This window comes from Setaria italica, chromosome VIII (assembly GCF_000263155.2).
Source record: "Setaria italica strain Yugu1 chromosome VIII, Setaria_italica_v2.0, whole genome shotgun sequence".
Lineage (NCBI taxonomy): Eukaryota > Viridiplantae > Streptophyta > Magnoliopsida > Poales > Poaceae > Setaria > Setaria italica.
In genome coordinates, this window is record NC_028457.1 from 23,615,825 (window position 1) to 23,628,502 (window position 12,678).

The 12,678-nt window shown below is 47.3% G+C and overlaps 1 protein-coding gene across 1 annotated transcript; it reads right to left on the reverse strand.

Moving 5' to 3' along the window:
* Positions 1 to 5,618: 5,618 nt before the first annotated feature.
* Positions 5,619 to 11,881, reverse strand: LOC101753475 (putative F-box protein PP2-B12). Its single transcript, XM_004979243.3, has 3 exons — positions 11,471 to 11,881; positions 11,270 to 11,388; positions 5,619 to 6,306 (listed from the first exon to the last, which is right to left on the reverse strand). The coding sequence occupies exons 1-3, from the start codon at positions 11,723 to 11,725 to the stop codon at positions 5,880 to 5,882; spliced, it is 801 nt and encodes a 266-aa protein (XP_004979300.1). The 5' UTR covers positions 11,726 to 11,881; the 3' UTR covers positions 5,619 to 5,879.
* Positions 11,882 to 12,678: the final 797 nt, after the last annotated feature.

Below are 12,678 nucleotides of genomic sequence, written 5' to 3' on the forward strand. Positions count from 1 at the left end.
ATTGGTGGACACTAGGTCGGCCTAAGGCTGGGCATTGCTGCCATCTTGGTCTGGGTATAGGATCTTGATGCAGGTTTTTCCCAGGTCCTGGATGAACACGCCGACCAGGACTTGGGTGCGTTTCAAGCCTACCTTGGATAGGATGTCGGTGGTGACGTTGTGTTCCCTAGGGATGTGATGGAACTCCAGGCCGTCGAAATGAGCCTCGAGTTTGTGGACCTTAGTTCAGTAGGCGTCCATGGTTTCCTTGGTGCATTCCTAGGACTTGTTGACTTGCTCGATGACAACCTTGGAGTCGCCGAACGCGAGGATGTGCTTAATGCCGAGCAAGGCGGCAATACGAAGCCCGTGTATGAGGGCCTCGTACTCGGTGTCATTGTTGGTGGCCTTGTAATGTATCTGCAGAACATACTTGAGCTGCTCGCTTTTTGGGGATATGAAGAGAACCCCAGCGCCGGCCCCTTCAAGGTTGAGGGCACCGTCGAAGTACATCGTCAAGTGCTTCGACCTCTCTAGGGAGGGCGGTTCTTGAATCTTAGTCACTTCAGCGACAAAGTTGGCTTGGATCTGGGACTTGATCACATGATGTGGGCAAAAGTCGATGTCGAATTCCTTGAGTTCCACAGACCATTTCACAACTCGGCTGTGAACATCCCTGTTGTGCAGGATTTCGCTGATCGGGTAGACGGAAACCACTCGAATCTTGTGCGCTTGGCAGTAGTGAGGCAGTTTACGGGAGGTGATCAGGATTGCGTGGAGCAATTTCTGGACCTCCGTGTAGATGATCTTGGAGTCGCTTAGGACCATGCTAGCGTAAATATACCGGCCTTTGCACCATGTGAGTGTGGCCGGGTTCTTCGCGTTCTACAACTAGCACCGTGCTTACAACATGTGTTGTCGCGGAGATGTATAGCCACAACATTTCTTGGTTGACTAGGACTGTCAGGATGGGATGGGTGGAGAGGAATGTTTTGAGTTCCTCAAGGGCCTTGCGGGCCTTGTCATCCCACTCGAACTTGTCCGCCTTCTTGAGCGGCTTAGAGAAGGGGAGTCCCTTTTCACCGAGCTTGTTGATGAAATGGCTAAGAGCCGCCATCAGGCCTGTGAGCATCATGACGTCCCTTTTGCTGGCCGGCTATGCCATGTTCCTGATGGCATCCACTTTGACAGGGTTGGCTTTGATGCCTCATTGGCTGACCATGAACCCCAGGAGCCTTCCAGATGGGACACCAAAGACACGTTTGCCTGAGTTGAGTTTCCATCGATAGACCTGGATGCTGTCGAAGGTTTGGGCAAGGTTGGCAATGAAGTTCTCTTCATCTTTGGAGGTCTCTTCCAGGCCGAGGCTGATCTTCTTGACTTGCGGGTCGAGCTGCAGTGCCATGGGCGTTGGATCCACTTCTGGGATCATTAGCTGACTCTGGTCCACCTTCTTGGACTCAGCGAGCATCATGGTGGCTTTGGCCGAGTACTCTAGGGTCTCGGCTTTCGTGTCACACTTGTAGGATGTTTCAACAGCATCGAAGATGGAGATGACGCCGTTTGGAGCTGGCATCTTGAGGATGAAGTAGGTATGGTTGGGTATCGCCATGAACCTCGCAAGTATTGGCCTGCCAAAGATGACATGGTAGCAGGTCTTGAAGTTGGCAACCTCGAAGGTGAGGTGCTCGGTGAGGTAGTTGTTGGGGGTGCCAAACGTGATATTCTTGACGACTCTCTTGATAGGATAGGATCCTTTGCCAAGTACTATGCCGTAGAATGGGTCTTCGTAGGGAAGGAGCCGCTCAAAGTTGAAGTCCGTACACTTCAGGGTCTTGGTGAAGATGATGTTGAGGCTGCTGCCACCATCGATCAGCACCTTGGAGAGGAGAACTCTGTTAATGGTGGACACACTACTAGCAAGTAAGACCTAGGGTCTGGGATGTGCACCAAGTGATCTTCCCTGGAGAAGGTTATGGGCATCTCCAACCATCGCAGATACTGGACTGGTGTGACAGAGAGGAAGTGCACTTCCCGCTTTTGCATCTTGTGCTTGTGATTGCTGCAGAAAGCCTTAGGGCCATCGATGATGGTCTTCACCTCCCGCTCGGGGTGTTGGAACTCGTTGTTGTTGTTGCTAGTGCCTTGGTTGGCATCGGGGTTGCGCTGGTCACGGTGCTCTTCTTTGCGTTGGTCGTCGTGGAGGCAGTTGTCGCAACGGTTATCTTCCTTGCGGTAGTCGTTTCGATGAGGCCGTTTGTATTCCATCGGGGCGCCAAGCTCTTTCTTGAGGACCGTGCGGTCTCGAAGATTATGGCATGCATCCTTGTGGAAGGGGCATGGGGATTCGACATATCATCAAATTCCTCCCAGAGGAAGGTTGTTTGGCTCGCAGGGTCGGCTTTAGTACTGAGGACGTCAGGGGCCCTCTTTTGAGGTCAGGACGGCTCTGACCGGGGCTGGCCCTGGTGGTCTTGATGGGTTGGCGGTTTGTCATCATCATTGTGGCAATTCTTGCTATCCTGGAATTGGATGTGCTCAGCCTCATTTGTGTTGGCGTGAAGGTTGACGATCTGCATCATGTGTCCGACCTTCTTGGAAGCTGTCTGGAACATGATGTGGAACATCGAGTGGTTCTTGAGGCTGGTTCGCACATGATGTCAAGATGATGGAATATTCACCAAGGTGGAGTTTGTTAGATATTGTGTCGAATATTTGTAGGAGTCCGGTTACGATGGGACTTGAGTTGTATTTAGCAGTATAGGGTAGAGTCCATGTCATACTCTATAACCTAGGCTTTCTCATAAATATGAGAGGAGGGCTGCTGTTGTAATAATGATGACATAGCGACAGGCTCGTAGGGGGAGGCGGCACGATGCCAGGACCCCGAACCGACCGATGTTGCAGTATTGGGGAGGAGCGCCCATAGTCATGCCCCGGGGATGTAGGCTTCGGCTGAACCTCGTTAACAAAAATTGTGTCTCCGTTGTCATCTATTAATGTGGAAGTTTGTCTCGGTAGATTTAATCTACGCTTTTCGCTGGTGGACATTAGCGAGCGGCTCGTCAAAGGTGTGGACGCCACAGCCATCCGACGGATCCTGACGAGGGCGTGTGCCCACAAGCCAAAGGTGCAGCAGCTCGGCTCCCAGCGCTATTTCGCCAGCCGTCCGCTCTCGACTCCCGTTCAATGCGTGCCACTGCCGCGGGAGCGTCGGGGCCGCCAGCGGTGATGGCAGCCGGGCGGGCATCGGGGGAAGCTACCTGGGTGCGGAGGTGGCGGCGCTGCTGGCGTGCGTGATGGCCACGCTGCTAGTGCTGCTGCCGCCACTGCCCCCACTCCTGCCGCCACCGCTCTTCCTGCTCGTGCCCGTCGCCATCTTCGCCGTCCTGGTCCTGCTCGTGCTTGTCCCCTGCGACGCCAGGGGCGTCGCCAGCACCACCACGCCCTACTCTTCCTATAGCTAGATACCTGATTAGATTGGGCGCCCGGCCTTGACTCGGTGTGCTCGTCTTCTAGCTGCAGCAACACTTCATGGGAAAGACTCGGTGCGCTCATCTTCTAGCTGCAGCAACACTTCACGGGAAAAAAAATCTGTGCAGAGTAGCGTGTCCATGTTTATTGAGATCTTGCTGGTGTCGACTCTCGGAAATCCTAACAACTGCATGATCCTGCTTGTTTCCCGGATAGAAGCTGCGCGAGGAACACGACGACTATTCACTGGTATGAATTTCTGACTCCCTTGGAAGTTGAAAGTTGAAACTGAACTGAATCTGCCCCCACATCACCCTGGCCCATCTGGTTGCTAGCACGTGAGCTGCCACTCGATCGTCGTTGTGCTCTGCATCTAGTTCAATGGTGCAGAGCTCTCGAACTCGGAGGCGGAATCATAAGAGATCTCTACGAGTTCAGGATCCAAATCTGAATCAATGTCCGGGTCGGATTCTAGATTGCAACTTTGCAAGAATGAACTCAATTCGACGGTTGTCAGTTTGCCACCATCGTACTAGCAGAAGCAAATGCAGAGTGGGAAGAGCCATCAATGAAATCGGGACTGATCGAATCGAGCAGAACAAAATCCTCTCCATGGATTGATCTCTGAGGAACAAGACGAGCACATTTACATGACGACAAGGCCGGGCGCCCAATCTAATCAGGTAGCTAGCTGTAGGAGGAGTAGGGCGTGGCGGTGCTGGTGGCGCCCCTGACGTCGGAGGGACGAGCACGAGCAGGACCAGGACGGCGAAGATGGCGACGGACACGAGCAGGAAGAGCGGCGGAGGCGGGAGCGGGGGCAGCAGCAGCGGCAGCACCAGCAGTGTGGCTGTCACGCATGCCAGTAGCGTTGCCGCCTACTGGCTGCCGTCGCCGCTGGTGGCCCCAACGCTCCCGCGGCAGCGGTGCGCATTGAACGGGAGCCGAGCCGACTGCCAAGAGCGGACGGCGGGCGAAATAGCGTTGGGAGCCGAGCTGCTGCATCTTTGGCTTGTGGGCACACGCCCTCATCAGGATCCGTCGGATGGCCGCAGCATCCACGCGTCGCTTTGTGGGAGCAAATAGGCACACGATCTGGTTTGCATACCGGATGCATGGAATTTTCTTCCATTTTCTAACACCTCACCGTCCGGAGCTTTGGAGTAGTGGAACCAAGCCAAGCGGGATAATACTTTGGCACAAGGAAATGCAGAGCAGGTTCTTCGATAATATCAGGGAATTTTCCCTGTGTCAGGAAGGGTTAATCCATCCATATTTCTTTCCCAAAGGCTGCTAATTTGTTCAAAAGCATAAGCGCGGCTAACATGTACTCCCTATACACTGCTACTGGAAATTTGTGCAAAACCATACACGAGGCCAAATTACTGAATTAGAATTGGAAACACAAACAGATGTGGAGAACAAATATAGCAGAGATGGTTTACCTCCGGATACTCTTGCTTGCCGGTGTTGCGAACGCCGTAGGAACGCTCGAGAGCCTCGACCTTGTGCCGGTTGACCTCATACTCGTACTCCACCACGTCCTCCATATCGTACGCCACCTCCTCGAGCTCCCTGAGCCGCACCTTGGCGGACTCCTTACGGCGTTGTGCAACATTGCCCGGATCCTGCGCATGATCCAGGTTCCCCAGTTCCTCCAGCTTTCAGGTCATCCTTGGTCGCCGAGGACGACGAGAAGGGCGTCGAGCAGAATACTCGCAGCAAGGGCGAGAGATTCTCCCATGCTCCCCAAACCGAGAAGTGCCAAGAATCCTTACATCTCGGCCTGCGATGGCTCTGTTCCAGCTATTTGTTTGCGTTAGTTGAAGCATCTCGGCGGTTTTGACACGAGGGGTGAAGGAAGAGGAAGGCGAGGGAGTCAGAATCGAATTATCAACAGGCTGATCTGTGGTGCCAGTGCCAGTCCATGCTCCCTCCCGTTCCAGGTAATTATCTTCGAGGCAAAGCTTCTTGTTAAAAAAAAAATCTTCCAGGCAAAGCTCTGGAATAGGGCCAAGTCAAGCGGATCAATACACTCTGTTCCTCAAAACTTATTTTTTTGCACAAGGAATGCAGAGCAGGTTCCTCATAACTGTCGGAGAGAAAAAAAAACCTGCATCAGGAACGGCTGCAGGCGTATTTCATGGTTCTGTCTCGCTCTCAACTTTATCTAGTCCACTGTCATACTTTGATTTGCAAAGGCTACTAAGTTGTGCCAAGGGATTTAACACCTTTTTCTTCGAAAATAGACCACCCTTTTGGCACCAAGGGTTACATAATAGCCCTACTTATTCACTTACTCTATATGTGGATATGTTTGCAACATGCATACTTCGTACAAACTTACTTTGGGGACTCAAACAACTCAACTGAAAAATGAATGCACTCGAAACTGGGACATAATTTTATGATCAACTCGGCCTCAATCAGTTCTTAGGTCTAAATTCAAGGCCCTGAACAATAAGCCCTTTCTTCCAGTTGCCTCCAAACCTGGTCTCCTTCACACTGGCACGAACCTCTATGTCGTCGCCTCCATGGTTGTACCAGTCTCCTAGCTCCACCTCCATCCAACCATCAGGCCTCTCATGTGGGAGCCTAGGTGGAAGTCCTTCCTCACTTATGTCGTTCTCTTCGTCGCCCACGTAGCCCTGTAGGCAGACCGAGTGGGTTGATGTGCCCTCTCCGACGCTGACCGATGCCTGCTGAAGAGGAGAATCCAGGCCATAGCAGTCATCGGTCATCTTGAATACCAGGTAGGCTGCATAGCGCGTGTCACCTGATAGCATCCTGCATGTTATGGTACCGGAGATGTCCAGCCAACAAACCGCTAACAGTTCAGCGCATGTCGGGAACCTGTATGTTTTTTGAAGGACAATTCAGTTCATTTGATTTACAAAGGTGTCTAACAATAAATGAGGCACCTCAATTAGCTCCCTTTTTAATGTAATTACATCATGCCTGTAACGAGAGAAAGCCAAAGGTATTTCGAGTGTCCCATGGAAAATTTCTCATCATGGAGAAAGAGGATATAATGGATAGACTGCCCTTTGCAGAACCAAGAAAAAGGAAAACCTAATTCATTTTTTGTTCTATGATTTCTATCTAATGAGACCATTACTGGGGATAATTTATATAATGGTGTTAACTTTTGTCATCCATCTAATGCCTATGGGAATTCCATTAGATTTCACTTGATTGATATCGCACAATTGAATCAGTGGTAAATTTCTTCTGATTAAATTAGTGAGCAACTTGAACAAAACATTGTATCCAAATTCGACATTCTTACATTCTCAAACAAAACATTCTCCTTTTTCATCAGCATGCTTTCCATTTCCTTTTTATTCTGTACCATCTAAGTTTTCTTTAATAAAGTCAAACCAAAGCAATACAAAAATATTGACTTCAAATAGGTTTTAGGGAGTCCGGCCGCCTCCTTTAAATATACTATAGTGCGTCAGAGTCAGGTTGAAAAACCACTTTAATAAGCAAAACCAGGCTTCACCCAAAGAATATACACCAAAAATTTCTAGCAGAAAGACTATGTTAGAATGACATGTCGTTTTCCATCATGGAAATTTTACTCACATAGTCACATTATCCTCTGGGAAAAAGAAAAGGAGTGGTCGCTGAACAATTCTATTTTACCAATGTGAGAATACAAATTATATGTTTCAAGAAAAGCCCAATGATATATGATCCCAGATCCCCATTCAGATAATCATGCCACCAACATCTTAAATTAGATATTATAGTTAGGAAAAAGTTATGATTAGTCAAGTTTTATTAGCTTAATTTGACAGCATTCTACCATTTACATGTTTGTTAATGTTAGCTGTGTGCCACGGTTTATGTAGGCTATTTTAAACATTTTAGGCTCCGAGACAATTATTCGGGAACACAGTTATAGCTGACAGCTGGGCATAAGTTATTAGTTTTTTATGCAATTCCCAACAACAATAGTTTTATTCTTATTTATTGGATTCACCTAAGAATTTTTCCATGATAGGGCAGTCCTGTACAACTCCAGCCTAGAAAGAGTGTCATTCTACTTTTATACGAAGTGAAACTATCCTAAGTTTGACCATACTTTTAAATAAGAGTATTAACAATATAAGTCAAACTTATAAAGAAGAGTATTAACAATATAGGCCAAACATGTAAAGAAGAGTATTAACAATATAACACGAAATGTGGGATACTACGAAAATATATTCGCACCGGTGTGACTAGTCTATTCGCACCGGTGCAAACAAGAACTGACACAAATAAATACATAAACTTACCGCTGTCAATATGCACCAGCACATATATTTCAATATCTTAGATTGTTTGAAAATCAACCGATTATACTAGTATTAAATGTAGCGGTTTGAATTTTGACCGATTCGGATGAATTTGAACGGGTACGTACACGATAGTCGAGAAAGAAGTTGAATATGTATCTTTTGATGACAGGGTGTAATGTCAAGAGAGAAGAGTTGAACCGATGTGGTCTGATGGGGTGTGAAATCGAGAAGTTCAAGCACTTCATATCCTTCCACTCTATATATTTAAAGGCCATACCACTCCAAGTATCTGCACGATCTACTCGCACTCCAAAAGTCTCTTTCTCTCTCTCTCTATCTTTGCATTTCTACTTACCTCTTTCGAGAAGATCAAAGCAATGGTGGTGCCGGAGGATACCCGCCATCAGCCTATCGTAGAGATGTTCATCTCTCGCCGTGTCCTCCAACAATTTGACATATGGGATGGTGATAAGGATCGCATCGTGGTCGCCAACCTGTTGAAGAATCGCTTCGATCCTTTGGTCACCGCAAGAACGTGCATCGACACGTGCTTGGGCACATACAAGGACTGGAAGATCATGAAGGATGATAATGAGGGAGCAGCCATCGCCGACACCTTCCTCACTTCTATCTTCTGCGGACGCTAACAAACTGCATGATCACACCTAGTGTTTCTACGAGGAGTTCATTGCTTTCACGCAGGTGAAGAAACTCCGAATCCACGACACTAACCATGAGTTAGCCGGACATCCTAGGCAGATGTATTGATCGCTTGTATTTAACTAATTTTTTATATATGTACTTATTTGTAATGTAATGGTTTCAATTTATGTAAATAATTAACTTGTACATATTATATTTGCTTTACTTATTTTACTTTTTATTACACAAACATGACGGTGCGATTTAACACCGACACATATATTGGTGTATTCTAGCCAGCTTAGATTTAGATGGATTAGAATAGTTATTTAACGTAGCAGTGTGAATTTTGACCAATTTGGCTACAAGCGTTAGTGGACATAGAGAAATAACTCATTGGCTTCTCTTGGAGCGTGTGCAGTGTTAATTCATGAATCCGGAAGGTTGATGGCTTTCATCTTGCACTGCAAGTTTGTTGCCGCATATATAGCTACTGTTGTGTGGTCATCCGGCCTTACTCTTGGCGTCCACATCGATATATTCTCTTGTTCGGCACTTGCACTGCAAATTTGTTCATCTGCAGCATCGTCGATCTTCGCCAAAGGTCCTGCCTATTATCAGCTTGTTCTTATGCCAATCATCTGCTCAATATATTGACCTTATGATGATCCAACACTGCAGGGGAGGCAGAGAATGGCAGCGCCGGCACCAGTTGAGGAAATGATTGTCTCTCACCGCATCCTCTAGTAGCATCGGGTTTGGGACGGAGATCAGAATCTCATGATCATCGCCTATGTGACGAGGGACAACTTTGAGCTCTTTGTCACCACAAGCGTCTGTGTTGCTCAGGCAATGTGGCACTACAATTGCAAGATCCTGCCCGACGACGATCATGGCCATGTCTTCTACGTCAAGCTTCCTTTGCCTAAGGATGTGGCCGGGTTCCATGTCACTCCTGGGTATGGTGCAACGAGTATGTGATGTTCTGCCACGTCAAGAAGCTCATCATCCGTGAAGCATACTCTCAGCTTCTTGAGGCCAGCCGGGGTCGTGTATGTTATTTTAGTTAATTTGATGTTAGTTTAAATTTCATAATGTGGATGTCGAAGAACCGAACAAGTACTAATATTTAGTGTTATGATTTATTCACTTGTGTTTATTATGTTTTCATTTTTTTCTTATATAAACATTATTCTAACCGGTCTAGAATACAGTTGCTTGGAATGAGTACATATTCTAACCAGTCTAGATCACAGCCGCTTAGAATGAGCACATGTGCCTATATATAGGAGAGGGTGCAACACCTGAACCCTAACCCTGGAACACACTCCTTATCCCTGAAACACATGTGCCGTCCGCGGAGCAGGAGGCCAAGGCTATGGCGGCCGCGGTGACGGGCCTTGCTGAGGTGACATCACGCGTGGCAGTTGCTACAGCCGCAAGGGAGATGGTCCTCCATGCCCTTGCCGCAGCCACCCTTATCGGATCCGTGGTGGAAGCACAAAGGCCCTTGCGGCCTCCACCCATGATTTCGCATATGCGGCCACCGCGATCGTGGGGAGACAGACTGCGTTGGAGACCCGGGCCAGATCTACAGCCACGGCAGCCTCCTTGGCTGCAGCGAAGGCCCGTGCTCGCACAACCTAGGAGCATGAACTCACCATGTGCCGTTGTTGCCTCCCCTTTGACCATGAGCTCCGTCGCAGTGGTGGCGACGGCAGTGGGGCGGCTAGTGTCGTGCCCGTGGTGGAATCTAGTGGTATAAGAGATTTTGTTACGCAGGAATTGTCAATTTTACTCTTTTCAGGATTTATCATTCTCCATGTTACTGATTAACTGCTTAGTTTAGCTCTAGATGATGATGAACTGCTTATCTATGTTGATGAACTGCATGCCTAATTGATAAACTTATCTATGTTGATAATGATGAACTGCAAGAATTGCTAATTATATCTTTGTATGAGCATGTGAATTGAAAATGGATGACCAAAGGATGACAAAGCTACGAGACAGTACATATGTTGTTATGAACGTCTAAAACATACATATTCACATTCCATTGAATGTGCATCTATTGTGTGTGCAACCCATTCATAACAAGCCGTATCTAGTACTGTGTGTGCAATTCATTCATAACAAGCCGTATCTAGTACTCATTGAACGATCTGAAAGATGAAGATTATTTTTTATGGCCAATGAGAGTATTCTAACCGCACTAATCTACATGGTAGCTATAGGTTAACATACGTACACCGCTAGCACTAGTACCCGACACGCATCTGCGTTTATCAAGCACCGGTAGATCTAGGAACTCATCTTACCATCGACCAGCGAAAGTCGATTAGAATAATAATATATTCTAACACGTGCAAAAGTACACCGACAGTTACTTTTCGCTACTTTTCTAAATTTTGGTCCAACTATATGGGTTGGCTGATAATAGGAGCTGGCACAGATAAAAAGATCATTGTCCGCACTAGCATCCGTGTCGTCTTCCTTGTGCGGGATGGATTACTGACATGATTAGACACAAAAAGTGCTGACATATGGCTGAACGTTTGTGTCCTGATCGACGAAGACCCTTGCTTTTGGTTTGTGCTCACGTTTTCTCTGAAATTTAATTTCATCTGGAAACATTAAACAAATATGTGGTGGGTATCCAAAGTCGTGCAAAGCAATGTGAGAGTAGTTCTCTAATCTTATTTACACGTGTGCTAGAATGGACCTACGCATGTGTAGACACAAGAAGTGGTGTGTAGTGGCCGTGAGTATGCATGTGTGTACTCTGACTTCCTCGAGACCTCGAAATTGCTTTGCTCGATAGAACAAGTTTGAAGCACACCAGATCTGAACAAATTAAACTATAGATGCCGGATTAAGCAAACCTTGAGTCTTCGCGCGGGATCCAGCGCCAGTAGTCCGGCGTGTCCACCCAGATAATCCTCATAGCCCTGGCCGCAACCATATAGCACTTAGCGCCGGTCTCCCTGTCCAGCCACGCGCTCTGCGGGACGAGAGCACATATCAGACTCACTTTCTCAGCTTCTCCTCTTTTTTGTTTTGTCATATGAGTAAGCACAGCCTACCGTGAGGCCGTCTTCAAGGAGGGCATGGTTTCCAGAGAGGCGAAGGAAGAGCTCCTTCTTGGATCTTGGCGGAGGCGCCGGGTAGACGAGCGGGGCGAAGTCAGCCGGGAGGAAGCGTGACCAGACGGTGTCGGAGTCGGCCGCTGCGCGGAACGCCGGCGACACCGTGGCGACGATGCAGGCATCCCTCGGCCCCGCGGCGGCGCGGGAGATCACCGACAAGAGGACGTCCGCCGGCAGCCGAATGTCCTCCATCGGTTGTTGGTCTTGGTCGTCGGCGGCCGGCCGACCACCTTCAGTGCTTTATTACTTGATGGACAGGAGAGACTTCGTGGGTGGGAGCAGAAGAGTTATGGCCTTTTACTCACACTGGCCCAGAACATTTCCTTCAGGCTGTAGTGATATGGACTCTGAGCAGGTGCCAAGACCTGGACAACCCTTTATTACATCGGATAAGTTCTTACCAAGCTTGTTGATTAAGAAAAGGGTCACTATCTAAATAAGAAAAGTTTCTATCCCCTTTGTATGTAATAGAAGAAATTGGGAAAAACTTGTCCTGAATATAATATAAGCTATGGGTAAAAATGGATAATCGTCAATTGAAAACAAATTCATCTGTTCAGCCGCTTGGTACATTTTGTTCTTGTGATTTTCTTGTGTGATTAGGAAGCATCCATCTTATCGGCACATAATCCATGCTCTTGCTCCAACTCATTCTAGGCTAGAAAGTTGGGTTATTTGATACTGAAATTAGATGAATCCTTGATAATTAAGGACATTGTATATGATGACTAGCTTCCGGTTTGTCCTGTGAAAGGTCGGGACCATATCATCGACGCATTTTTATGCTTAAAAAAATGACTAAAGTTTTTAGGAAACAAGGGGGTTAAAAGGAACTAAGCCTCCCTATTTCTTTCAGAAATAAAGTATATGTGTGATAGTAAAAGGAATATTGTGTGAGGTTGGACGTCATGGATTTGAAGCCTTGATACCGCTCAGGACTGCCATGGATTCATGGATTGTTGTGTAAGGTAGGAGTGGACGCGGATTCTTTTACACAGGACTTGTGTAGACATGGCAATTTTACTATAATCGCTATGTATCAATATCTCATAAACAAGAATACTTATTTCATTAATAAATTTATATGGAAGCTAAAGATCCATTTACAAATTAAGATCTTCCTTGGTATCTTCAACAAGACGTTA

Bases quoted from the DNA above. Each gene is read 5' to 3' on its own strand.
- LOC101753475 (XM_004979243.3), bottom strand. From the start codon at position 11,725: ATGGAGGACATTCGGCTGCCGGCGGACGTCCTCTTGTCGGTGATCTCC. The intron at 11,389-11,470 runs GTAGGCTGTGCT...CTCGTCCCGCAG, and splicing joins TCCTTGAAGACGGCCTCACG to AGCGCGTGGCTGGACAGGGA. The intron at 6,307-11,269 runs GTTTGCTTAATC...AAAAACATACAG, and splicing joins ATCCCGCGCGAAGACTCAAG to GTTCCCGACATGCGCTGAAC.